A 27,259-nucleotide genomic window follows, 5' to 3' on the forward strand; every position below is an offset into this window, starting at 1 on the left:
AGCTGCTTGACTATTACAGATTCAGTCTTCCCAGCCTGGTGCAGGGCTACAATTTTTTTTTCTGGTATCCTTCGACAGCTCTTTGGTCTTCACCATAATGGAGTTTAGAGTGTGACTGTTTTAGGTTGTGGTCAGGTGTCTTTTATACTGATAACATGTTCAAACAGGTGTGATTACTACAGGTAATGAGTGGAGGACAGAGAAACCTCTTAAAGAAGAACTTACAAGTCTGTGAGAGCCAGAATTCTTGCATGTTTTTAGGCAACCAAATACTTATTTTCCACCATAATTTGCAAAATAAATCTTGCCAAATCAGACAAGGTGATTTTCTGAATTTGTTTTCTCATTTTGACTCTCATAGTTGTGGTCTACCTATAATGTCAATTACAGGCCTCTCTCATCTTTTTAAGTGGGAGAACGTGCACATTTGGTAGCTGTCTAAATACTTTTTTCCCCACTGCATATGTATAAATATGTGTGTGAGGAGAGAATGAGCTGCTGGACCAGTGTTCTTAACAGTGATTATTTTCTAGTTTATATTTCTGTTATTATTATCATTATGTTTTTCATTTTTATAATAAAAGATCTATAGAATTTAACTCAGGATCAGTGCAGGATCAGTAATGTATTGTATGTACACAGTGACTGCACCAGCAGAATAGTGAGTGCAGATCTGGAATATAATACTGGATTTAACTCAGGATCAGTTCAGGATCAGTTCAGGATCAGTAAAGTAATGTATGTATACAGTGACTGCACCAGCAGATAGTGAGTGCAGCTCTGGAGTATAATACAGGATGTAACGCAGGATCAGTAATGTAATGTATGTACACAGTGACTGCACCAGCAGAATAGTGAGTGCAGATCTGGAGTATAATACTGGATTTAACTCAGGATCAGTTCAGGATCAGTAATGTAATGTATGTATACAGTGACTGCACCAGCAGATAGTGAGTGCAGCTCTGGAGTATAATACAAGAGGTAACTCAGGATTCAGTAATGTATTGTATGCAGGCTCGGACTGGCCCACCAGAGAACCGGAGGATTATCCGGTGGGCCCAGGCACTGACACCTGCTGTGTGGGCCCCTCACTCCAGGGCGCTTTACCCCCCCACTCCAGAGCCTCCCCCCCCCCCGCTCCAGGGCCCCCCCGCCTCCCTCCCACCCTCCTTGAAGACAATACTCACCCTGCTCCAACGATGCCTGGTCTCGGCGTCTGCAGCTTCTCCTGAATGAGCGGTCACGTGGTACCGCTCATTAAGGTCATGAATATGTGCATATTCCGCGCGGCCGTGCGGTGTGTGGGACAGGTCAGGTGAGTATGAGGGACGGGTCAGGTGAGTATGAGGGACGGAGGGACTAGGGGACGGGGGGATGAAGGAGGACATAAGCCGGCGTGCCATGCAAGATGGGAGCAGGTCAGGAGCAGGAGCGGGAGCCGGGGGGTGGAGAGATAAGCCATGCATACAGGAGGGGGGAATATGAGCCATGCATTCAGGGGGGAAATATGAGCCAAGCATACAGGGGGGAATATGAGCCATGCATTCGGGGGGGGGATATGAGCCATGCATACAGGAGGGGGAATATGAGCCATGCATACAGAAGGGGGAATATGAGCCATGCATACAGGAGGGGGGATATGAGCCATGCATACAGGAGGGGGAGTCATTATACAGTATTGAGCATCATGTGGGATCATTATACAGTATGGAGCATCATGTGTGGCCGTTATACAGTATTGAGCATCATGTGTGGCCGTTATACAGTATGGAGCACTGTGTGGCCATTATACATTATGGAGCATCATGTGTGGCCATTATACACTGTGGAGCATCATGTGTGGCCATTATATAGTATTGAGCATCATGTGTGGCCATTATACAGTATGGAGAACTGTGTGTGGCCATTATACAGTATGGAGCATCATGTGTGGTGGCCGCTATGCAGTATTGAGCATCATGTGTGGCTATTATGTGTGGCCATATTTTTTTTGTTGTTTATAATTATTGTATATAAAACAGTGCGATCAGCAGTGCCAAATGGCTGTGGTTGGGACGTGGATATGGGTGTGACTAGTTGTGAAATGGGTGTGGTCAGAGGCGTGGCCTAAAATTTGCCACGGCTCACTATGCGCGCCGCAAACTTTATACCTCCTTGGGAGGTATGGTACCGCATTTGCCAGATCACGGCAAGTGCTGCAAATCCCATAGGGAATGAATGAGGCCGAATGCAGTGTTGCTGTAAGTGATCCGTTACGCAGCAGATGCAGAAAAACTGCCAGATCTGCTGCAAAAGGCGACTTTCACATCAGTGATTCTTGCCAAAGTCACTGCCGATAGTGTCATACTCACCAAAGAGGGAGGAAGCACTAAAAGTGTCTAGGGCAGCAGAAACTCTGAATACGGCCCTGGGGGCTACATTATATTCTGTGGGGGGGGACTGCATTATACTCAGGGTACTACATTATATTATGGGGGGGCTACATCATACTATATGAGGGGTTACAGTATACTCTATGGGGGGCTGCATTTTATTCTGTGGTGGGGCTGCATTATTCTCTCAGGGGACTACATTATATTATGGGGGGCTACATCATACTATATGAGGGGGCTACAGTATACTCTATGGGGGATGCATTATATTCTGTGGTGGAACTGCATTCTCTCAGGGGACTACATTATATTCTGTATATTCTGTGGTGGGTTGCATTATACTATATGAGGGGGGCTGCATTATACCCTATGGGGGTGCTACATAATATTCTATGGTGGGGACTGTGTCATACCTGAGGGGGTTGCATTATATTTTGTGGGGTGCTGCATTATATTCTATGAGAGGGGACTGCATTATATTTTATGAGGGGGCTACATTATATTCTGTGAGGGGGCTACCCCAACCCTTGCTACATTATTAAAACGTGAACTACCTTTTATTATACCCTGATATTAGCGCTTTTTACCGCACAATTGGTGGTCTTGTATCTATTTCTATGAAGCTACATAGTGGGTCCCAAGAATGATTTTCTCTAGTGGGCCCAAGGTGCTCCAGTCCGACGCTGATTGTATGTACACAGTGACCGCGTCAGCAGAATAGTGAGTGCAGCTCTGGAGTATAATACAGGATATAACTCAGGATCAGTACAGGATCAGTAATGTAATGTATGTACACAGTGACTGCACCTACAGAATAGTGAGTGCAGCTCTGGAGAATAATATGACGTCCATTCTGTACATTGTGAATGTGTACAATGAAATCCTATAGATATTGTTACCTTGATTTCATTGCTTTGTTCCATGCCTCTTCTGACAAATTCTGAAGAGCTTTTTCAGCATCATGCAGTTTCCCTATCTCTGGTAAGACAAAAATTGCTGAGGTGTTTCCTTTGTAGGGGACGTCGACCACTCTGCATCCAATCTCAGGTATATAACCCGTGAGATACTCTCCTCGTCTGCTCATCATCGGCACCTTCACTACTGTGTTCTCATCCACATGGAAGTCGTCTTCTCTGGTATGCTCTACGTTGAAAGCGTGTTCCCAGGATCCTACAAGAAATCCCACCAGTATTTCACTTATTCCTTATATATTGTTTGTTACATTTCTGCAGTATTTGAACTTTTTGATCTCCTAAAGTGTTCAATCTTTCTCTATTTGTATCATGGTGACATGAAACCTGTTGTGTTTCTTTACAAATAAGTGACTCTGCTCTTACATCTCTTCATCAGGGTTTTCAGACGCTGTAAAATTGATACTTTTCTTTTATAATAGATCATTAAATCTGATCAGCAAGGGTCTCACACCCACCTCTCTCCTTGAGATTGCAGCACTCCAGCCTGAGTCATTGTTTACCAGCACGGTCCTGTTTATTTAGTAGTGACTGTGCCTGATCCAACAGTTCAATCACTTGATGGTCACTACGAAATATACAATACAATGCCTGGTAAGCAAAGGGAACGCAACACTCAACGGAGCGACTCGACCTCTTTCATTCAGCTCATGAAAATGACGGGAATTCAACCTTTTTCTTTTCCTCCTTACCCTTGAAGAATATTGTGTTGACGATAACCAGAGCTGTCATCGGATCAAGATTGTCCAAGAGATCTTTAATTTTCCCATTGGTTTTCTTCTCCACATAACTATTGATTTGTTCTAAGGCTTCTTGTACTTTGTGGAAGTCAGTGGAGATGGCTTCTGATCGGTAGAATTTCTTGGCGTCATCTAAGAACTTGTTTAGAAGATTTAGCTTTGTATCAATGAAGAGCGCGTTGGCGCTGTCCAATTCAAATCCGCTTTTCGGTTGGTTGATGATGTTTAGAAGCTTCTGAAAGCCTTTGTGGATCATTTCCTCGGATACCAAGGATTTGTTGAAACCAAATCCTTCATGGATCTGACTGAGGGTCTTGGACTTGGCCCCAAGTGAGAGTAAAGAAAATGCTGTTGAGATACTTAATGGCGAGAAGAAAAAGTTGTCATTAGGGTGAGCGGCAGCTAGTTGGTAGTAGAGCTTGTAGGAGAACTTGAGGTTTGCTGAGGATATCTGGAGCAAAGCTTCTGGTTCATTGTTGTGGTGGTGGCCATCGTGGTCATGGTCATCATCATGTGGTCCACCATGGTGTCCACACACAAATGCACAAATCAGAGCTTGGCTGAAACACAGGAAGACAAAAAGCTTCATTTTCTCTGAAAAAGACAATAATTCATCATAAGTATGTGAACCACTATATTTCTCATTAATTATGTTTAGGGCTTGATATACAGTTTGGTGAACAAAGCTCCTACTTTATTATGGTCGCGGCTGATACCCCAAAACAATGCAGTAAAAAGTAATCAAAACATGATATGTACCCCACAAAAAATGTACTCCCCAGACAAAAAACAATCCCACACACGTCCATTGATGGAAAACTAAAAAAAGTTCTGCATCTCAGAAAAAGTCGATAGAGACCAAACTATTGAAGCCGAGGCACCTAATTTTGCCACAAAAAACTGAGAAAACTTATTGACTTGATTATAAGTTGGGTATACATTGTCCCCTCATTCCTATGGTATACATGGCTCCCCATCCCTGTCTTTGTGTGCATGGCTTCCCATCTTTGTCCTTGTATGCATGGCTCCCAATCCCTGTCCATGTATGTGCGGCAGCCCCCAATGTAAGGGCAATGTGGTACTCGGTAGCGGGTCCTTCAGTTCCTTCCTCGAGGATGTCACGGTGGCCCCACCCGGACAGTGGCCCTATGAGGGGCGCCCAATTAAAGGTGATGTGAGTTTGTCAAGTGTTCGTGATGCCACCTGTGGTATTCGGTTAGGGTGACCGACGCTGCTTAGGGGTCTACTGGGGTGATGTTATGGCAGCTAGATGGAATACCTTCCCACAGGTGAAGTGTTTCCCCAGGGCTTCCCAGTAGTGTAGATGGTGATGATGTGAAGCGCAGTTAATAACGAGGACACAAAGGGTGCAGTGTCTTTACCTTTACTGAAGGCTTTTGCATCCGCAGTCCAGAGTACAGGATTACAGGGTAGGCAGGGTCCAGCCGGTCCGATGACACTTCCAGAGTCCCCCTGTCCAGGTGGAAGTCAGTAGCCTACCTACTAGCGCTCGGGCGTTGTAGTACCCCCCTGCTGAGCAACTCGGTGAGGTCCTCACAACTTTTGTAGATGTTTCTCTTCTCTCTGTCCCCCAGATGAATAGGACAAACCCGTATGACGGTGGTAGCCTGAGGCTATTTTATAGGGACCCTCGTGTCGCCCCTCCTCCACGTTGCCACCCTGTCTGCTTAGGTTCTTAGGTCGGACAGCCAACTTGGAATTGACTGCCCTGCCGGTCTCTGAAGTAAAGCATAGAGTCGATTACTCCCTCGATGCTCCGGCTACCGGTCCGCACTCCAGAAAGAGGCAGCCTCTCACAGGATAGAACTCCTTCTGGTTTTCTATACTCCTTTGCCGTGACTTTGTGTCTCACTCCCTACGAACACACTTTGCTTCGTGTCCTTTCTAGGGATACTGCCGCAATGTAGTGCAGGCGCAGCTCCATGTCTTTCTATCCTGCTGAGCCTCCAATGTCCTTTCCTTCTCCACTGTCTGCTTGACAGGTGTCTCCTGGGCCGAGCCCAGGCAGCTCCTTCCCTCTCACTCCTTCTCCTTCCAGCTTCTCCCAGCTTTCTCTCCCGCTTTCTAACCAACCCACCAGTTTTACCCATGTGTGAGGAGTGGCCTAGTAGATAGAACCCTTAGCTCCCCCTGGTGGCCTGGAGTGTGAAGTGTGTGTGTGGCTGTGATACCTGGCAGGGTGGACTCCTTCGGTGCCATCAAACGTAACATCACTCCTCCCAGGTGGAAGAGCGACATTACTGCAGCAACCAGGACTCTGGGGCACTGCATTTCTCCCCCCCCCCCCCCCTCTTCCCATTAAATCCAGCACTCCCGGGCTGGGAAAAGACCACAACAATTACAGGTTAGCAAAAGACATGCAAAATTTTGAAATGCTATAAAACAAATTAATTTAACAATGCTTCCCTTTATGGGAGGTGAGAACACTTGAACATTGCAAACGAGAACATATCTACATTGTGCGCGCAGCTTTTAAAGGCAAGTTAAAGAACAATTACTATCTATCTATGAAACATAATTACCCGTACATGTATTCTATTCTACTAAGTGCAATTACCCTTTAAGGGTATACTATCATTAACCCTTAAGTGCAAATCAACGTTTTCTTTATCTTTCATCTTCATATGCAGGACTATCTGTCTACCCCTATGGGCCTACTGCATCTCTTTCCTAAAAACCTCAAGTTTATTTAAAGTACATCACTAAACATTCTATCATTTACTAACTTTCTAGCTACATACTACCTGCTATGTAAACATTATCAAAGTGCAACAAGTAAACATTCCCTTTAAGAGGAAAAATCAGTCTTTTCTGAGGTAGTGCAAATAATCAGCAAGTCAGTTATAAACGTTAAGACAATAGAAACTTTCACGTTGTTATCAGGAACAGTTTCTTCGCAAAGCCTTCTTTCTTTGTAAAACCAGTAGAGAGCACCTTTAAGAAGGTGCAAACTATATACAGGAACAGTTTGTGAATCATTCACCATCCATGATTCGGTAGTCTCTTGATAACCACAAAACTTATGCAAAACTTAGAAATAATAGGGATCCCAGGTAAACAAAGGGATCCCTTTAAGAGTTAACCCTGAACGGGTTTAATCAGCGAAAGAGCAGGAAAACAAACAGTTAACTATTTACAGTTTTCAGGGTTTCGAGGTTTATTGCTATAGTAGGTTGCAAGACATCAGTCGGTAGTGAACACTTCCTGGCCGGGGAAGGTCTGGATCCGTGCTCTCATCCGATGCTGTATTGACGTCTGTGGATTGTCTCTCAGGCACAATCAAGTCATTAGAGGTCTCTGTACGGATGTCAGTGTTAGTGGCAGACTCCGTAGGAGGGATGATACACGCAGTGGTAGTAGTACTGGGCCCCACGAGTTCGGAGACTGGAGGGGTACTGTCATCAGTCTCAGTCGTGACAGTAGATGGCACTACCGCAGGCTCGCATCGTTTGACTCTCTTGGCATACCATGTTCGCTCACTCCAGTGGCGGGTGTAGGTCACATGGTCCCCTCTGTACAAGTTTCGGGTAGGAGGTACGCTGTGGAACTGGGCTTCCACGTTACACCTAGTAACAAAGACTTCAGTCGGCAGCCCTGGCTCCAGTATAAAGCCGCACCCCTTTCTCAGGTGAAAGGCTAGTACGATCCCTCGTTTCACTGAGCCCTCAGGGCAGCGGTTGGTCTGGGACTTTTGTACCTTAGGTTTGGGCAGCCTGTTCCGTTCGTCCTCGGTCTTTCCATTGTGAAACTAAGCATTGTTTGTACTGCTCCCAGGTGAGCCCGACGATGTAAGAGCCCTCCTGTCTGGACCCGTCTGGTTGGATCTTTGGAGCATCCCATTTAAAGGTCACCCCTTCGTGGCTCACATCTAGTGGTTCGCCCATAGACGTTGGTAGTGGGGGCAGTATCCCTTTCATGGCGTAACGTCAAACGTAACATCACTCCCCCCTGGTGGAAGAGCGACATTACTGCAACAACCAGGACTCTGGGGCGCTGCATATGCATGGCTCCTCATCACTGTATGGATGGCTCCTTATCCCCGTCCTTGTATGCTTGGCTCCATATCCCCTATCATTGTATGCATGGCTCTTCATCCCTGCGCTTGTATGCATGGTTCATATAAAAAAAAACACATCCTACTTACCTTCCCTGTTCGCCTTCACTGCATGTCTAACGGCCAAGCGATCACGTGTCCCCGCTCATTAAGGTAATGAATATTCACTCAAAGCCTATGGAAGTGGAGAGAGGTTAATATTCACTATCTTAAAGAGCGGGGGCACGTCTTTCTGGGACAATGACTCGTGTATAAGTTGAAGGGGGCGTTTTCAGCAAAAAAAATGTGCTGAAAATCTCTGCTTATACACGAGTATATACGGTAGTTATTTTTCTTACTAAGTTTTGAATTTTTTTAACAATTTTTTTTTCACCTGGTCACCATCTGTCAATATTCAAACCCAGCAGCTCTTGTGCACCAGGCAGCAGCTCTTCCTTCTGAGATATTGAGCTCGCTAAACCGTTCCTTGCTAAATCAGATACTAGTACCCGTGTTGTTCCCAATGTCTCCACCCCAAGTTACTGATTGGCTCAACCCTGTGATCTCCTGATTGAATGCCCTACTTAAAGGGAACCTGTCACCCCCAAAATCGAAGGTGAGCTAAGCCCACTGGCATCAGGGGATTATCTACAGCATTCTGTAATGCTGTAGATAAGCCCCCGATGTATCCTGAAAGATGAGAAAAAGAGGTTAGATTATAGTCACCGAGGGGCGGTCCCGATTCTGTTCTGGTCTGATGGGTGTCGCGGTCCGGTCCGGGGCCTCCCATCTTCTTACGATGACATCCTCTTCTTGTCTTCAGGCTGCGGCTCCGGTGCAGGCATACTTTGCCCTGTTGAGGGCAGAGCAAAGTACTGCAGTATGCAGGCGCCGGGCCTCTCTGACCTTTCCCGACGCCTGCTTATCCTCAAGATCCTACTGCTGCTCCGTGTACCGACCTCTGGCTATATCCTGACTATTTCTCCAGTCACCTTCTACGACAGCCACTTCTGCCACTTCGGAGGATGTCTTCCCCGCCCTAATAGGGGACAGAAACACAAAGAGGTTAAATACCCCTCCCCATACTGCAACCTTCAGTGTTTCCTGTCCCCTGTGGGGCATGAAGAGGATCTCTGATGGTGCTGCCATGGATGGCGATCGGAGCACCCCACGTCACCTTTGGAAGCTGGGCAGCTGAGGTCGGGGGCTTGTCTCTCCTCCTTCGGTAGCTTCTCTGGTCTCCTCGCTCCTGCGGGACTCGGGACCTTCCCGCCTCTCCTGTGCCCCTCCGGGGTAAAGCAGGGTGTGCATGTCAGGGGCCTCCAGTAGCTCCCCAGCTTCCTCCTCGACCGTGCTGCCATTTCTAGGGATCGTGCACTGGTCGGAGGTGGCGCGCCTCCATTTCCGGGTCATCGCTGTGCATTCCATGATGGGTTCTTTCCCCTGTGCGTTCCAGATCTCCATGGCTACCTTCTCCCAGATCCGGGTACCTCAACCACTTCCTTTTAGAAAGAGGAAGAAGGCTCAGGTAGAATCTGACTCGGACTCGGGCCAGATTCAGTCCTCGGTTTGGAGGACATTTGGGAGAATGTGGTTTCCACTTCTACCCCTAAATCAGGGAACAAAAAATACTACTTTAGTTCCAAAGATATGGTTGAGCTGATCAGTATGGTGAGAGGCACCATGGGGGTGGAGGAGTAAGAAGTTAAATTCACGGTACAGGATGAAATGTTCGGGGTCTGAAGCCCAAAGATCAAGATGAATACTACGATGTGCCAATCCACTCAGAGCACAGGAAATTCCTCAGGTTCTCAGTCTTTCAGGGGCCTCAAGTCAGGCATTTCCAATTCAATGTCCTACCCTTCGGCATTTCATCGGCATGTGGGTCTTTACCAAAATTATGGCGGAAGCAGTGATTTTTATCCGTCGCCCAGGGATATGCGTTATCCCATATCTGGACGATTTTCTCTTCACTGCACCATCTATCCCCATCTGAAGATGGAGGTAGTATAGACCCTGGAAATATTAAGATCCCTGGGGTGGATCCCGAACTTAAAGAAGTGAGAGATCCATCCCTCCACAAGAAGGAAGTTTCTGGGGGTTCTTCTGGACTCAAAGGAAAGGACATCCTTTCTACCCAAGGATCTTTAGATCGACCTTGTCCACAGAATAACCAGGTTCAGGGACCAGCGGGCACCAACCCTCAGAGAATCAATGTCTATTCTAGGATCTCTGACCGCTTGTATCCAAGCAACTTCCTGGGCTCAGGCTCATACACGAATCCTATAGACCCACATGCTTCTACATTCCAGAAGACGACAGATTCCATTGACCCAAAGGATTTCCCTCTCCAGCCATGTAAAATCAGCCCTGAGGTGTTGGTTAAACTAACAAAACCTTCAGAAGGGGGTCAGCTGGGATCAGCTTCCCCTGAAAACACTGCTCAGATGCCAGCCAACTAGGTTCGGGTGCAGTAGTAGAGGGATCCTACTTCCAGGGACGATAACCATCAAGCATCAGCACCAGTTCCTCAAACTTGAGAGATCTAAAGCCTGTAGAAGAGCCCCTAAAAGCGTCATCATCGAAATCACCACGCCCATGTCTACTCGGACAACATGACCACAGTGGCCTACATTCCTGCACCAGAGAGGCATGAAGTACGCCAGTCTGAAAGGTAATAGCAGCCAGGATTTTTTCCTGGGCAGAGAAAAACTTACTCTATCACAGCGGTACATCTGAGAGGGTCAGACAATACCCAGGCAGACTTCCTCAGCTGGAAAGACATCCATCCAGGGGAGTGGTGTCTGGACCAAGCAGTTTTCTTGTCCCTAACCTCAAGATGGGGGACTCCAGAGGTGGACCTATTTGCCCACAGACAAAATGCGAAAGCGGAGACATTCTTCTCCCTGTACCACATGGAGCGCAGGGAATAGATGTGTTCACGCAACTGTGTAATTTCAACCTCACATATGCCTTTCCACCCATACCCATGCTGGCAAAGACGTTGCAAAAAATCCAGACAGATCGAGTCCCCACAATCCTAATCACGCCTCTGTGGCCCGGGAGGAGCCGGTACAGTGCCCTACTGGACATGGCTCAGTAAGGCCCCTGGTTTCTACCTAAAATGTTGACCTCCTTCACCAAGGTCCTTTACTACACACGGACGTACACAAACTGAACCTGGCAGCATGGTTACTGAGGCTAAAATTCTGAGAGCCAAAGGAATCTCTGATAAGGTAATCCAAACCCTCCAGAAAAGCAGAAAGCCAATAACCAATGCCATCTATGCCAAGGTTTGGAAAAGGTTTTCGTCCTGGTGCTCCCCAAAAAACCCTGATCCCTTCCATCCCAATATAGCACAGGTCTAACACATTTTACAGAAAGGTCTAGAAATGGGGCTTACTCCTAGCACACTAAAAGTGCAAGTATCAGCTCTTAGCACCTTTTTTGATCTTGACATGGCCAGCCACCGCTGGATCAAACACTTTATGGAGTCAGCAGCCAGGATTTGCCCTAAACTCCGTAGTCAGGTGCGACCTTAAGATCTCAATATCGTGCTTAGCAGCCTAACCCAGGATCCATTTGAGCCTTTAAAATCTATGACCATAAAGAACTTGACCCTTAAAACTGTCTTCTAGGTCGCAATCACTACTGCTAGACGTATAGGAGAAGTGCAGGCCATGTCGCTACAGGAACCTTATCTGACTCTCACTGCAGTATTATCCTGAGATTAGATCACTCTTTTCTACCCAAAGTGGTCTCAAACCATAGGGGTCAGGATATTGTGCTGCCCTCATTCTGCCCAAATCCTTTCAACCCTTCCACATTTAGCGACGCTGCAGCGATCTAGACAACGATGCCGATCGCTGCAGCGTCGCTGTGTGGTCGCTGGAGAGCTGTCACACAGACAGCTCTCCAGCGACCAACTATGCGAAGTCCCCTGGTAACCAGGGTAAACATCGGGTTACTAAGCGCAGGGCCGCGCTTAGTAACCCGATGTTTACCCTGGTTACCAGTGCTAACTACATACTTACATTCCGGTGTCTGTCCTCCGGCGCTGTGCTTTCCTGCACTGACTGTGAGCGCCGGCTGGCCGTAAAGCACAGCGGTGACGTCACCTCTGTAATCTGCTTTACGGCTGGCCGGGGCTGACAGTGCAGGGAAGCAGAACGCCGGGGACGCGACAGACACCGGAATGTAAGTATGTAGTGTTTGGTTTTTTTTACATTTACACTGGTAACCAGGGTAAATATCGGGTTACTAAGCGTGGCCCTGTGCTTAGTAACCCGATGTTTACCCTGGTTACCAGTGAAGACATCGCTGAATCGGCCTCACATACGCCGATTCAGCGATGTCTGCGGGAGATCCAGCGACGAAATAAAGTTCTCGACTTTCTGCTCCGACCAACGATGTCACAGCAGGATCCAGATCGCTGCTGCGTGTCAAACACAACTATATCGCTATCCAGGACGCTGCAACGTCACAGATCGGTATCGTTATCGTTACAAAGTCGCTCAATGTGAAGGTACCTTTAGTTCCCTCTTAAAGGGAATGTTCGCATGTTGCACTTGAGTACAATGTTGCCTTAGGAAAGTAAAAAATTGTAATAATGTTGAGATTTAGAAAAAGTTAAGTTTGCCTTGTAGTATTTTATAGTAAGCCTTTAGTGGGTTCAGCCTATACGCCCTTAAAGGAGAAGTTAAATTATTGTTCAAGCATTTGCACTTAGTAGAATACCCAGCTGGGTAATAGGAATTATTTATAGTCTGTAGAATAGGATGTTATTTAAAATATTAAAACTTGTTTTTGTTTGTAACGTTCAAGTGTTCTCACCTCACCTGAAGTCTTCAGTAAAGAGACTGCAACCCTGTGTCCTCGTTATTGTCTGCACCTCACACCATCACCATCCACCTTACTGGGAAGCCCTGTAACCCGATGTTTACCCTGGTTACCCAGGGACTTCGGCATCGTTGGTCGCTGGAGAGCTGTCTGTGTGACAGCCCTCCAGCGACCACACAGCGACGCTGCAGCAATCGGCATCGTTGTCTAGATCGCTGCAGCATCGCTAAATGTGACGGTACCTTCAGTCTCTTTGAGGTAGTGCAGATCCTCTCTGTCTGCAAGTCCGTTAGAAAGCAAGACCTTCTGTGCTGTATCCAAAACAGTCTCTTCGCAAAGTCTTCCTTCTTTTGTAAAACCAGTAGAGGGCAACTTTGAGAAGGTGCGAACTATTTACAAAACAGTTTTTGAACTATTCACTGTCCATGATTCCGCAGTCTTTGTAAACATTGAGGGACTTGGTGCAAAAACAAACACAAAGCAATAAGGATCCCGGGTAAACAAAGGGATCCCTTTTAGAGTTAACCCTGAACGGGTTCTGAAGCAGCAAAAACAAGAAAACAAACAGTTAACTATTTACATTTTTCGGGGTTTCGAGGTTTATTGCTATAGTAGGTTGCAAGGCATCAGTTGGTAGCGAACACTTCCTGGCCTGGGAAGATCTGTGTTCAACTTCTCATCTGATGCGGTATCAATGTCACTAATTGGTTTCTCCGGTATAGTCAAGTCGTTAGGGATCGGTGTTCGAATGTCAGTTTTGGTAGTAGGTGCAGTACTAGAAATGATGTACGCAGTGGTAGTAGTGCTGGGACTTGTCAGTTCAGAGGTAGTCTTAGTCAGGGCAGCAGGTGGCTCTGCGACGGGGCTTACCCGCAGGTCTTCTGTCACTGGGGCAGGGTCGTTTTTCTTACCTGCTTCAGATGCGGTCCTTCCGGTGCCGGCCTGCTCCATCTCCGCTGGGGTCTGGAATGCTGACTGCGGGGCCTTGCGCTGCGGCATTGTCATCTCTGTTTGCAGTATCTCGCTTTCCGGCAGGGCCTTGCTTTCTGGCTTCAGAGCGCTGGAACTTCTTTCTTGCTCCAGACCAGACGAGGCTGCTGACAGATGTCTGGTGCGGCCCCCGATGATGGTCTCCTTCTACCCGGCCTCAGTGCTCAGCTGCGTCCGCCGGAGTTGATCGCTGAGCTCGTCCACTCCAGCCTGCAGGAAGTCAGGGACAACAGGTGATGCCTGGCCACGGTATCTCTCTGGGTAGCTGGGGGAGTCCTCTGCTCCGACCCCAGGCTCCGATCCCGGGCGGCTTGTCATGGCGTCCTCCACGTGGCTCACTTCTTCCTGGTCCTTTTCCCGCTCTCTCCTTCGTGGGCTGTTCCTTTTTGTCTCCGCCCTCCATTGAGAATCAAGAGGCGGATCTCTGCTGCTGACGGACACGTCCTCAAGGTACAGAAATATTTAGACTGGGCGGCCATTATCTTTCGCGCTCTTCAGCTTGTTCACGCCCACCTCCACACCCTTCTTCTTCTCCTGCGCTCATCGTGGTGCTGCAATGGCGGCAGTTTTGGCGGGAATCTTGCGGCAAATAGCAATACACAATCTTTGCAATAAATCACAGTTCAAACATGTTTCAATCACAGTTCCAAGGCACACATGACCTGATTCTTCAGGCTTAAGTACGATCCTGTTCGTGACGCCAAGTTGGAGCACCCCCAGACACAGGGCCGTGGGTTACTCGGTATCAGGCCTTTCTGGCTCAGTTCTGGGGATGTCACGGTGGCTGGACCCGGTCCGTGACCCTGCTAAGGGGCGTCCAATAAAAGGTGATGAGTCTGTCAAGGGTTCGTGACGCCACCTGTGGTGTTCGGTCAGGGCGACCGACGCTGCTTGGGGTCCACTGGGGTGATGTGATGGCAGCTAGACAGTGAACCTTCCCACAGGTGAAGTATGTCCCCAGGGCTTCCCAGTAGGTAGATGGTGATGGTGTGAGGTGCAGACAATAACGAGGACACAGAGTTGCAGTCTCTTTACCTATTTACTGAAGACTTCAGGATCCGCAATCCAGAGCACAGTTAACAGGGCTGTCTGAGACCGGCCAGTCCGAAGGCACATCCAGAGTTCCCTTTGCAGGTGGAAATCGTTGCCTACCACTAGCACCTGTGTGTTGTAGTGCTTCCCTGCTGAGCATTCGGGATAGTCCTCACAACTTCTATTCTTGTTCTTTCTAATTCGTTCCAGTTCTCCGTCCCCCAGGTATGTTATGGCTAGGACGCACCCGTTTGATGGGAAGGCTCGGAGTTCTTCCAGGACCCTAGAGACGCCCCTCTCCACGCGTTGCCCCCTATGTCTGCTTAGGTGATGTAAGGTAGACAGCCAACCTATAATTAACTGTTCTGCGGAGATTGAAGTAAGGCATAGAGTCAGTTACTTCCTCGGTGTTCCGGCCACCGACTATGTGCCTCAGTAGGATGTTGCTGTTCTCCGGGCATGACTCCTACTGGCTCTCCTTTGTGCTTGATCTCGTTTCTCACTGTCCACAATATCCTTCGCTTCGTGTCTCTTTCTTAGGATACCGCCGCGGGTGGTGCAGGCGCGGTTCCGTAACGTTCTGTTCTAGTCGCTAGGTACCTGCCAGGTTCTCACGCCTGACAGGGACCCCCCTGAAACTTTCCCGCAACACCCCCTGCCATGGGATGTTGCCTGGACAAAACCCAGTCAGCTTCTGACTAACTTCCTATCCAACCCCTAGTTTTACCAGTGTGAGGAGTGGCCTAATAAATAAAACCCTTTGCTCCCCCTAGTGCCGGAGTGTGAAGTGTAATGTGTGCTAGTGATACGTGGTCAGATGAACTCCTTTAGTGCCGTCAGACGTACCATCACTCCCCTTAGTGGCAGAGCGATACTACTGCAACGACCAGGTCTCTGGGGCGCTGCAGATATACCTAAATAAAGTGGAAATGGTTGGTGATATCAACTTTTTGTTTGTGCCATATTAGTATTTGGGAGGGGAAAAACTTTTCAAGATGGGTGGTGACCATGGCGGCTATTTTGTTGTTGGCCATTTTGGATGTAACTTTATAAATGGCTCACCCAGGTGTATCCATTTAAATGGCCCAGTCTGCATGTATATTTTTACTGGGATTCAGAACCAGTCATTTCTCTTGCTGACCATGGTGTTTTGCTATGTGCTCAACTACTAGGGCACAAATTTTGGATATTAGGAGAGGCAGGACATAGCCTTATTATGGGCATACTGTGTTTTCTGTAGTTTTAATGTTTGTAGTTCTGTGTTTACTAATAAAAATATTGTGAATATTTATTGTGATCACTGTATTTTACATGTCTCCTTTTTTTAGTTATTTACTTATCATTTTTTTTGACATGCCACAGGTGATCCTTTTGATATTGGTGGTGCCCTCCATTTTTTGGGCTATATCCTGATTACATTACCTGTTTTTATCCTTCCAGCTATACTGCTTCTCCATGTACCGACCTCTGGCTATATCCTGACTATGATTCCCGCTTATCCTCCCAACGATACTGCTTCTCCATGTACCGACCTCTGGCTTTTTCCTGACTGTGTTACCTGCTTATCCTCTCAACTATACTGCTACTCTGTATACTGACCTCTGGCTATATCCTATGATTCCTGTTTATCCTCCAACTATACTGTTGCTCTATGTACCGACCTCTGGCTATTCATGACTATGTTACCTGCTTATCCTGCCATCTACACTGCTGATCCATGTACCAACATCTGGCGATTGTCTGATTACGTTACCTGCTTATCCTCCCAATCACACTGCAGCTCCATGTACCGACCTCTGGCTATATCCTGACTACCTTACCTGTTTATCCTTCCAGCTACACAGAAACCACCGGAGACTAGACGGAGGTGGACATGACTTGGGGAGGGGTGGACTGAGAACTCCTGAAGCCTTTGTTTGTATTGCAGTGTAGATTTTAAACAAGAGTGTTGTTGCTTTAAGAGGAAGGAGTTTAGATGTTTGTGCCTGGTGTATTACTGTGAGGAGGGTGGGGCTTATATAGGGGAGGCAACTCTGGCTCTCCCTCTGATGGACAGGAGGAAACATGTCTGCAGTCTCAGGGAGTATAATACTGGGGTTATCACCTCACATTATAGCTCATAGGAGCACATTCACTTCACACATCATATATTAGTGTAGTATCAGCTCCTACATCATATATGGGATCAATTTTTCCTCAGAAATTCATGTAGCCGCCATGTTCCCTCATGTGTACCTCCCTGCAGACATGGCTGATATACTATCCACATTCATTATGTATTAGTGTAGTCTCAGCTCTTACATCTTATTTGGGAGTAATATTACCTCAGAGATTCATGTAGCTGCCATGTTCCCTCATGGGTCTGTTACAAGTTGCCTCACACACTGCAGAGACAGCTCCTGTGTGACCTGCTTACAGACATGGCTGTTGTGTCTTATTTCTGCTGTATTGTGCAGAGTCTTCATGAGTTTTGTGTATCTGTGTGATGGGTCAGAGCATTGACACATACAGTGTCTGCTATTGGTAGCATGGAGCTGGGCAGTTACAGGGACTAGTCACTGGTGAGAGGGAGCAGTAAAGGGATGGTATATATATATATACCTTATATATATGAGGGTAAGATGCTGCACTTCTTGTCTGTGCATGGTATGCTGCTGTCTGCTGATTCCCCCCTTCCCATTTATGGAGTCTGGTGACCGTATGTGACCTCATCTCTGCTGCAGTACAGTCTGATGATGCTCGGTGATAACCAGGTTACTCTCACTATCTATATGTGATATATGAGAAAAGGCTCCATCTCTGCGCAGCATGCTTATCATGTATACAGACTTTGAGTACATGTTAGATCCTGGGTCTCCAGGTTATTTTCCTTGCTACACATATAATCTGTACATGACTTCCAAATCCGTGCTTTATTTCTGGAGATAAGGCAGCCTTTAGTCCTATTATGTTGCATGCTGTCCTGCCTGATATATCCACCCCTTTTTCTGTATATACTTATGGCTGCAGGCAGCTTATCACAAGCCTGAAGCCTGAGTGGATTACCTGGAGCCTTACTATATATATTTTATCAGGTGTGAATAATTATTCGGGGAGTAATTCAGCACATGGTGGGGTGGTGAGTGGGCACTAATAACTCAGCACATGGCGGGGGCAGTGAGTGGGCACTAATAACTCAGCACATAGCGGGCAGTGAGTGGGCACTCCTAGTGTGATGCTGCACCTTGCTCTGGAGAACACATTATGGGCCCAGTTTTCAGCCCTGTCTCTTGTCTATTGTATGTAGGTAGTGTGACTGACTGGGGACACAGACCTTGCCATTTTCTGCACATACACTTATGGCTGCAGGCAGCTTATACTAGATCTACATATTATATTTTCTTATGATGTATGTGCAGCTGGTGGTTAGAGAGCCTGTCTGTAACTGCTGTAGAGGAGCAGGCGGCTTCTTTATTGTTACAGCATATAACAGCATTGCCCATCATCGAATGTATCTGACCTTATGATGGGACATTTTCCAGGATCAACCTGTAATATACCTTGGTTGTAAACTTACATGGTGTTTTCATCTTCACTTATCCCACATCTTGTGCAGTTAGGGGGGGGGGGGGGAGGGGTCCTTGAAGTTGGTTATAAATTGGTCTGGGGGATCCATTGGGATATGGATTCCTCTTTTTGGAATTTAATTTGGTTCTTGATCTGGTGAATGGTAGAGGGGATTTTCAGCAAGGGTTTGTTGAATCCTCAGGAAGTTCAAGTGAACATTGGAACCCTGTGGTTATGGTGCTCCCGAGCTAGTGGGGTAACGGCTGGGAGTAATTGTTGGTACATTTTATGTTCACTTTTTGTTTGGTAATCACCAGATCTTATGAGCTTCAAGGACTCCTCCCAGCATGTTAATGTTCTTTATGCTTTGATGTTTTATTGTATGCTGTTTTTAATTCTTATATTGTCCCCTTCATATATTTGCAGGAATGGTGTATATCCACTGAGTGCTAAATTTTATATTACCTAAGATGGTGGATAGCACAGACTAAGTGGATTACCTGGAGGCGGGCAGTTGGGGGGTTCCTTGAAGTTCGTTACAAATTGGTCTGGGGGATCCATTGGGATATGGATTCTTCCTTTTGGTATTAAATATGGTTCTGATCTGGTGAAATGTGGAGGGGAGTTTCGGCAAAGGTTTGTCGGATCCTCAGGAAGTTCAAGTGAACATTGGAACCCTGTGGTTATGGTGCTCCCGAGCCAGTGGGGTAACGGCTGGGAGTAATTGTTGGTACATTTTATGTTCACTTTATGCTTGGTAATCTCCAGATCTTATGAGCTTCAAGGACTCCTCCCAGCTAGCTAAGGTTATTTATGCTTTGTTGGGTTATTGTATGTTTGTATTAATAAAGGTGTGTATTAAAAAAAAAAAAGCACTTATTTGTTTCTTTTTTAGTGGGTCCTTGAAGCTAATTATAATTTGGTCAGTAGGGGTAACCATCTCAGGTATGGACCCTCTGTTTAGGGGGGGTGTTCATCATAGTATCACCCCTTGTGTGGAGGAGTAAACATCTCGGGTGTGGCCCCTGGATGGAGGGGTGTACATCATAGTATGACCCCGTGGAATGGAGATGTAACCATCTTTGGTATGGCCCCCTGGTGTGGAGGAGTGACCATCATGGTATGGCCCCCTGGTCTCCAGAAGCATTTATATCTTACAAGACCCTGTTAGGGTAAAGTCCCTGTGGTCATGGCAATCATATTCTACATGCATACAAATTGGGTTATATGCCTGGGGTGTTGGACGAGGTCCTGAATAGTACCTGGACAGGTCATATGCCTGGGGTGTTGGACTATGTTCTGAATAGCACCTGGACAGGTTATATGCCTGGGGTATTGGACTGACGTCCTGAATAGCACCTGGACAGGTCATATGCCTGGGATGTTGGACTGATGTCCTGAATAGCACCTGGACAGGTTATATGCCTGGGGTGTTGGACTGACGTCCTGAATAGCACCTGGACAGGTCATATGCCTGGTGTGTTGGACGAGGTCCTGAATAGTACCTGTGACTTGAGAATGCTGAGGCACTGATTTTGACTGTTTATATTGACCAACTCCTATTTCTTTCAAGGTTGTTGTCTGGAGAATGCAGTAATCTGGAGCATCAAACTGAAGAGCAATGTACCTAATATGGATGCCCTGGAGTCAGTGGGAGTGACTAAGAGAAAAGTAATAAAATGCATCCTGATGCCCTTTAGCCAGTGGGAGCGGCTAGGGGTGAAGACATCAAGTGCATTGACACGAAGGGCAATGTGCCTATTCCCAATGCCTTTGTCCCAGTTGGAGAAGGTTAATGGTATATGTTATCAAGTGCCTGTAAAGCAATTAACAATGGCGTGGCAAGGTTATTAATAATGTCTTTGTAGACTTTTCTGCAATAGGCTTATTTCATTTACCATGTCCAAATATTGCAGAAATTATTTAAATTATTTAATGATCGGTTATAATGTCGATTTTATATTGTGTATGGCTTTTAATTACTCCTTGTTTATAGTATCTTTCTCTTTATATACACTCATCACTTTTTGGGTAGTAATAGTAAGTGGTTTTAAGAATTGGTTACTGCACAGCCCAGCTACTGTATGTAATGGTGGTTTCTTGAACTGAAATCTGTGAATTAGTGAGTTATTAGAGCTGGCTACAATACATGCAGTATAATAGTTTTTGAGGCATCACAGATGTCATTATACAGGTAGTCAGACTGTGGCTACCCCTTTGTTATGGTTTAGTTTCTGCATTCCCTATTATAGGATCCACATTGCAGGGTGTTTAGCGGCTGTTATTTTGCTGTAGTTACCATATTATCGATCATAATTTGGTAGTGTTGCATTGTTAAAATTAATCTGTTGCAGTCCTGGAATTTTGTTCCTTATATGCACAGTCTTTCCATAGCATGCAGATCTGGTTGATGACTTTATTAGGCATGGGTGATGGGGGTCGAGTCCATTCAAGGTGTCAAATGGCCTCGCTGGTGGCGGTTTAGGAGTCAGGTGGAAGTTGCAGACAAGTTAAGGTGGACTCATTTTAACTAATAGAGGATGTAAAACCTCATGGTGGTGAGCAGGCTCGGCTTTGGTGGCCAGCCTCAAGGACGTTGTAATGGTAACATCAATCAGGGGCGGGCACAGTGGTTAAGCACAGGGTGAGGATAATAGGGTCATTGGTGCCCTGAAAGTTTACTGGCTCTGCTTGAATGGCAAGCCAGTGCGTGCCGCCCCTTTATGGCTGTCTGTCCTGGCGCTGTATGTCAGACAGCTGGGGATATCGCAGTACTTGTGAATCCCAATGTACTAGCACTCCACCTGACTCCTACTGTGATTATTTAATCCTGTGATTTGAATAAAAGTTGTGGCCATTTTGACAACCAAAATAATGTGTTTTGTGTATTTATTTTAGTACCTAGGTTTACAGTAGTTATGGTGGTTTTAAGAAGGAGTGGGGTCCATCCCATATCCAAAAGTCAAGAAACCACCGGAGACTAGACGGAGGTGGACATGACTTGGGGATGGGTGGACTGAGAACTCCTGCAGCCTTTGTTTGTATTGCAGTGTAGATTTTAAACAAGAGTGATGTTGCTTTAAGAGGAAGGAGTTTAGATGTTTGTGCCTGGTGTATTACTGTGAGGAGGGTGGGGCTTATATAGGGGAGGCAACTCTGGCTCTCCCTCTTTCTCTCACAAGATGGACAGGAGGAAACATTACCCGCCCTCCCGCCCTGTTTATAATCTCTGTCCTTACACTTTTTAATTATTGCTTGTATAGTGATAAATGCTTTATTGTATTTTTGAATTTGTCATTGTATATCTTGTACCAGGTTCAATTGTATATTGGCTATAAAGAGTTATTATTTGTGGCAACCTTCTAAGCCCAAGGGAAGGGCAATCCTTCAGCCATGGTTCCCTGGAGGTTTCCTCCACAGGGGGTTTTTCCTCTCCTGAGCGCTGTAGGATGACTCTTTGTGAGTCGGGGGTTTGCCAAGTTTAGTCCCATTAATGCTTTTGCAGGGACTCCTAATTTTTAAGTTTGCAAAAATGATTTAATTATAAAAAAAAAAAAAAAAGTGTCAAATGAGACTTGGAATTTATAACCCGTCACGGCTTTGCGGTTTAGGAGTCAGGTGGAAGTTGCAGACAAGTTAAGGTGGACTCATTTTAACTAATAGAGGATGTAAAACCTCATGGTGGTGAGCAGGCTCGGCTTTGGTGGCCAGCCTCAAGGACGTTGTAATGGTAACATCAATCAGGGGCGGGCACAGTGGTTAAGCACAGGGTGAGGATAATAGGGTCATTGGTGCCCTGAAAGTTTACTGGCTCTGCTTGAATGGCAAGCCAGTGCGTGCCGCCCCTTTATGGCTGTCTGTCCTGGTGCTGTATGTCAGACAGCTGGGGATATCGCAGTACTTGTGAATCCCAATGTACTAGCACTCCACCTGACTCCTACTGTGATTATTTAATCCTGTGATTTGAATAAAAGCTGTGGCCATTTTGACAACCAAAATAATGTGTTTTGTGTATTTATTTTAGTACCTAGGTTTACAGTAGTTATGGTGGTTTTAAGAAGGAGTGGGGTCCATCCCATATCCAAAAGTCATGTTGCTCCATGTACCGACCTCTGGCAATTCTCTGATTACGTTATCTGCTTATCCTTCCAATCACACTGCTGCTCCCTGTACCAACCTGTGGCTATTCCTGATTAGGTTAGCTGCTTATCCTCTCAACAACAATACTGCTCCCTGTACCGACCTCTGGATATTCCTGATTATGTTACCTGTTTATCCTTCCAACTACACTGCTGCTCCATGTACCAACCTCTGGCTATTCCTGATTATGTTACCTGCTTATCCTCCCATCTACACTGCTGCTCCATGTACCAACCTCTGGCTATTCCTGATTATGTTACCTGCTTATCCTCCCATCTACACTGCTGCTCCATGTACTGACCTCTGGCTATATCCTTACTACATTACCTCTTTATCCTCCCATCTACACTGCTGCTCCATGTACCGACCTCTGGCTATTCCTGATTATGTTACCTGCTTATCCTCCCAACTACACTGCTGCTCCATGTACTGACCTCTGGCTATATCCTTACTACATTACCTCTTTATCCTCCCATCTACACCGCTACTCCGTGTACCGACCTCTGGCTATATCCTTACTACATTACCTCTTTATCCTCCCATCTACACTGCTCCATGTACCGACCTCTAGCTATTCCTGATTATGTTACCTGTTTATCCTTCCAACTACACTGCTGCTCCATATACTGACCTCTGGCGATTCTCTGACTACGCTTCTGCTGGTGCTGCCCCTAGTAGTTGCAATATCACTTTTCAAACTCTGGTCAGTCCTTAGCACCATCAGTTTTTGTTCTGATGTTATTCTCTTTGCTCCTCTGAGTATGACATTTTTTTCTTTTATTAATATTTGCCATACGTCTCCAGCGATGTGGGGCCTTTTTATTTAATGTTAATTTCTATGGTTTTTACGAAGTGGGTGTGACTCAAAATCTTTTTCTGGAGGCGTGTCTTGAGCTGCATTGCATAATTTCCCTGTGATTGAGCATTGCCTTCAAAGACCATTTTAAAATCCATAAAGATCAGCACCAAATACAAAGACACATATCTTTGGAAACATGTCAGATTTTAGAAAAAACAAAGAATGCAATTCTTAGCGGGAATTATACAGAAAAACAACATGCTCCCTTTTGACCTTGTGACTTGTCTTCTTTAAAGAGAACCTGTCAGCAGGATTGTGCATGGTAACTACAGACAGTGTCAGGTCGGAGCTGTTATACTGATTACAGGGATACCTGTTGATGAAATCCATCTTGTGGTTGTTGTTTAATCTTTATTTTCAGTTTTCAGTTAATGATATGCTCGTTCTCCGGGACGGCATGGCGGTGGCATGTGGGCAGGGCTGTGTGAGGCCTTTGGGCGGGGCTTGATGTGGTGTTCTGCTTAGCTACTCATACTGATGACTTATGACTAGGGTTGAGCTAAACGGATTGGACAAATTCAAAAATCGCCGACTTTTGGCAAAGTCGGGTTTCATGAAACCCAACCCGATCCTATTGTGGGATCGCCATGAGGTCACCGATCTGCGCTCAAAAGTCGCGTTTCGTATGCTTTTAGCGCCATTTTTCAGCCAATGAAGGAGGAAGCAGAGTGTGGGCAGTGCGATGACATAGGTCTCGGTCCCCACCATCTTAGAGAAGGGCATGACAGTGATTGGCTTGCTTTCTGCGGCGTCACAGGGGCTATAAAGGGGCGTGCACGCCGACCGCCATCTTACTTCTGCCGATCTTAGCATAGGGAGAGGTTGCTGCCGCTTCATCAGAAGAAGGGATATAGTTAGGGAGGGAAGATTAACCCCCAAACTGCTCGTGCTGTAGCGATTTCCACTGTCCAACACCACCATTTGTTTGCAGGGACAGTGGAATTTATATTTTTGTGCATCATCTCTGTAGCTTATTAGGCTGCCTTATAAGGCTCCCTGATAGCTGCATTGCTGTTTGCACGCTGCTGTGCAAACCAACTGCTTTTTTAAAAGCAAAAATCCTGTTGCTCCTTTCTGCACAGTTATCTAGTTTATTTGTCCACACTTTTGTGTGCAGCAGTCCTTTTTATTGCTGCCATATTTTTCCTGAGATCATTGTAGGGAGATTGAAATTGTGTTGTTTTATGCACAGGGCCTGAGTTTTGGTTCAGACTCTCCCCCAAAAAAGGGAAATTTTCAACAAGTTTATATACACCTTCTACCTTGTTTTACAGTACCATATAACGGTTGTTATTTTGGTTAGATTTCCCAATAAATGAGGAAGTCTGGTGGAAGAGCCCGTGGGCGGTGGTTGCGGTGCATCTGGTGGTAGTGGCAAAAGCATAATAGCACCTAAGGCTGGAGGTGTTGAGCCAGCGTCATCGTCTGGCTAAACAAGGCCTCGAAGGCTCCCTTATCTGGGAATAGGAAAAGCCGGAGCAGCAGGAAAAAGTTTTGGCTTTCCTTGCTGACTCAGCCTTTAGCTCTTTCGCCTCCTCTTCAATAAGTTCCAAATATAAAAGCAGCGAGTCGTCAGTGGATGCTCCCGGTCAGGAACAAGACGTTTCCTTGTGTCCTTCACCAAAACCAAAAGTGAAGGATGCGTCAGGCAACACTACAGGTTACTTCATGAAGATCTTTACACATACCGTGCCTGGGTTAGAAAGGGAAATTGTTAACTGCCCATTATAAGATGAATCGGACATGGAGTGCCTGAAAAATGTCTAGCTTTTGGCCTCCTCTAACTGACTTCTCCAATTCCTCCATTTGCAGCTGCTGAATGTCCACCATAGGCCATTTTTATACCTCCCTAAATGGGCTGACTTCCCCCACAGGGCCGTGGTCACCACCTGGTGCAAGCACCTGTGCGAATGCGGTTTTTCCTGGACAGGTGGGTGGGCCCACTCTTGGGCGACAGCACTGGCACAGGGTCAATGGCACTGCCAATACAAATTTGTTGAAATGATAGATGATAGTTAAAATATACAGGGGCCCTGACCTCCATTTAGACCAGTTAATATTTAGCGCCTACTACCACTGTCTGCTACTCAGCAGAGGAGCCCACCCCAGTACCTAGCTTTGCCACCAGTTTATTTATTAACTATTTTTTGGCAGACATTTAGCCCACTTTATTATTTGGGCCTACCAACTGTGTCTGCCACTCATTACAGTTGTCCTCCACTGAACAAAGCAATGCCGCCTGTTTAGTCCTGTTACCAATTTTGAACTGCATTTAGCCTACTTTATTATTTGGGCCTATATCTGTGTTTCCTCCTCATCCTGCCCATTGCCCAGCCAGTGATAGATGAGTCTGCTGGTACATTGACCCAGACCACTACATTCCCCGTGCACTCTACACAGTCAGAATCTGACCCTGCTGAAAGTCAGGTTCCCCTTCCCGCATACTATACCACCTTACACGGGGACAAAGAGGAAGTTGCAGATGAAAGTGCAGGTTCCTTCATCAGGTGGGGGGGCATACTCGTTGGCGACGTCACTGGCACAGGGCCCCTCATAGTATGCAAAAGTGTCTCTGGCAGTGGGTGGTGCCACCAGCCATCAAACACACCACCGTACTATGAGGGGCCCTGTGCCAGTGCCAACGCGTGGGCCCCCCTGCTTGCTCAGGATCACAGCACTTGCAAAGTTGAAATACTTACCTCTCCCTGCTCCACCGCCGTGACGTATTCCGCGTTTCCTGGGCCCACGACAATCTTGAGCCAGCCCTACCCCCCACACAACTTTAGCCAAATGACCCCCAGTTTTCAATGCCTAACTATTATTATAAAATAAATTAAGATTGACAAGCTTAAGTAATAAATTTTGATGTTTTTGGCACTGTAGGTGTTTTCCTGTCCTCCACTCACTGCCGACTTTGATTCCCCATTGACTTGCATTGAGTTTCGTGTTTCAGTCGGCCCCCGACTTGTCGCAATAATTGGCCGAATTCAGCCGACCCGACTTTTGACAAAGTTCGCGAAACGCGATTCGATCCAGAAAAAGTAAAAGTCGCTCAACTCTACTTATGAGAGGACACTGGTCCATCACTGATCTGCTCCCTATTTAACATAATGTTACACCCGGTCTGGTCCCTGCACCGTCGCCGGGTCCCCGTCGGGACTCCCGCTCTGAGCTGACTCTATGCTGTCCTGACACAGCCTCTGTTTCTCCTTCCTCCTCTGCTTCCTGGAACGCAACCAGCAGGTTCTTGTGCTGTGTGCTTAGGTCACGCGTGCTCGCTCCCGGTCTCTTAACCCCTTAGCGACCGCCGATACGCCTTTTAACGGCGGCCGCTAAGGGTACTTAAACCACAGCGCCGTTAATTAACGGCGCTGTGGAAAAAGTGAATAGCGCCCCCCAGAGGCCGATTTTCTCAGGGGTCTCGGCTGCCGAGGGTAGCCGAGACCCCAGAGAACATGATTCGGGGGGTTTTTAATCCACCCCGCATTTGCGATCGCCGGTAATTAACTGTTACCGGCGATCGCAAAAAAAAAAAAAAACGCGATCTCTTTTTAATTTCTCTGTCCTCCGATGTGATCGCACATCGGAGGACAGAGAAAAGGGGTCCCAGGTGGCCCCCCAATACTCACCTATCTCCCCCGATGCTCCTCATGTCTCCCGGTGGGCGCCGCCATCTTCAAAATGGCGGGCGCATGCGCAGTGCGCCCGCCGGCCGG

General features: G+C 46.6%; 1 protein-coding gene across 2 annotated transcripts in view; it reads right to left on the minus strand.

Annotated features, from left to right (window-relative positions):
- LOC138647999 (alpha-1-antitrypsin-like) overlaps positions 1–27,259 on the minus strand; it is a 73,056-nt gene that overhangs the window by 37,806 nt on the left and 7,991 nt on the right. For both annotated transcript variants that reach the window (XM_069737444.1, XM_069737452.1), the window contains exons 2-3: positions 4,036–4,677; positions 3,272–3,542 (exon numbers count right to left, since the gene is read on the minus strand). In XM_069737444.1, the coding sequence (XP_069593545.1) occupies positions 3,272–3,542; positions 4,036–4,672 (908 nt within the window). In that variant the 5' untranslated portion in view covers positions 4,673–4,677. The remainder of the gene's footprint in view (positions 1–3,271; positions 3,543–4,035; positions 4,678–27,259) is intronic.

Source organism: Ranitomeya imitator, chromosome 1 (assembly GCF_032444005.1).
Source record: "Ranitomeya imitator isolate aRanImi1 chromosome 1, aRanImi1.pri, whole genome shotgun sequence".
NCBI lineage: Eukaryota > Metazoa > Chordata > Amphibia > Anura > Dendrobatidae > Ranitomeya > Ranitomeya imitator.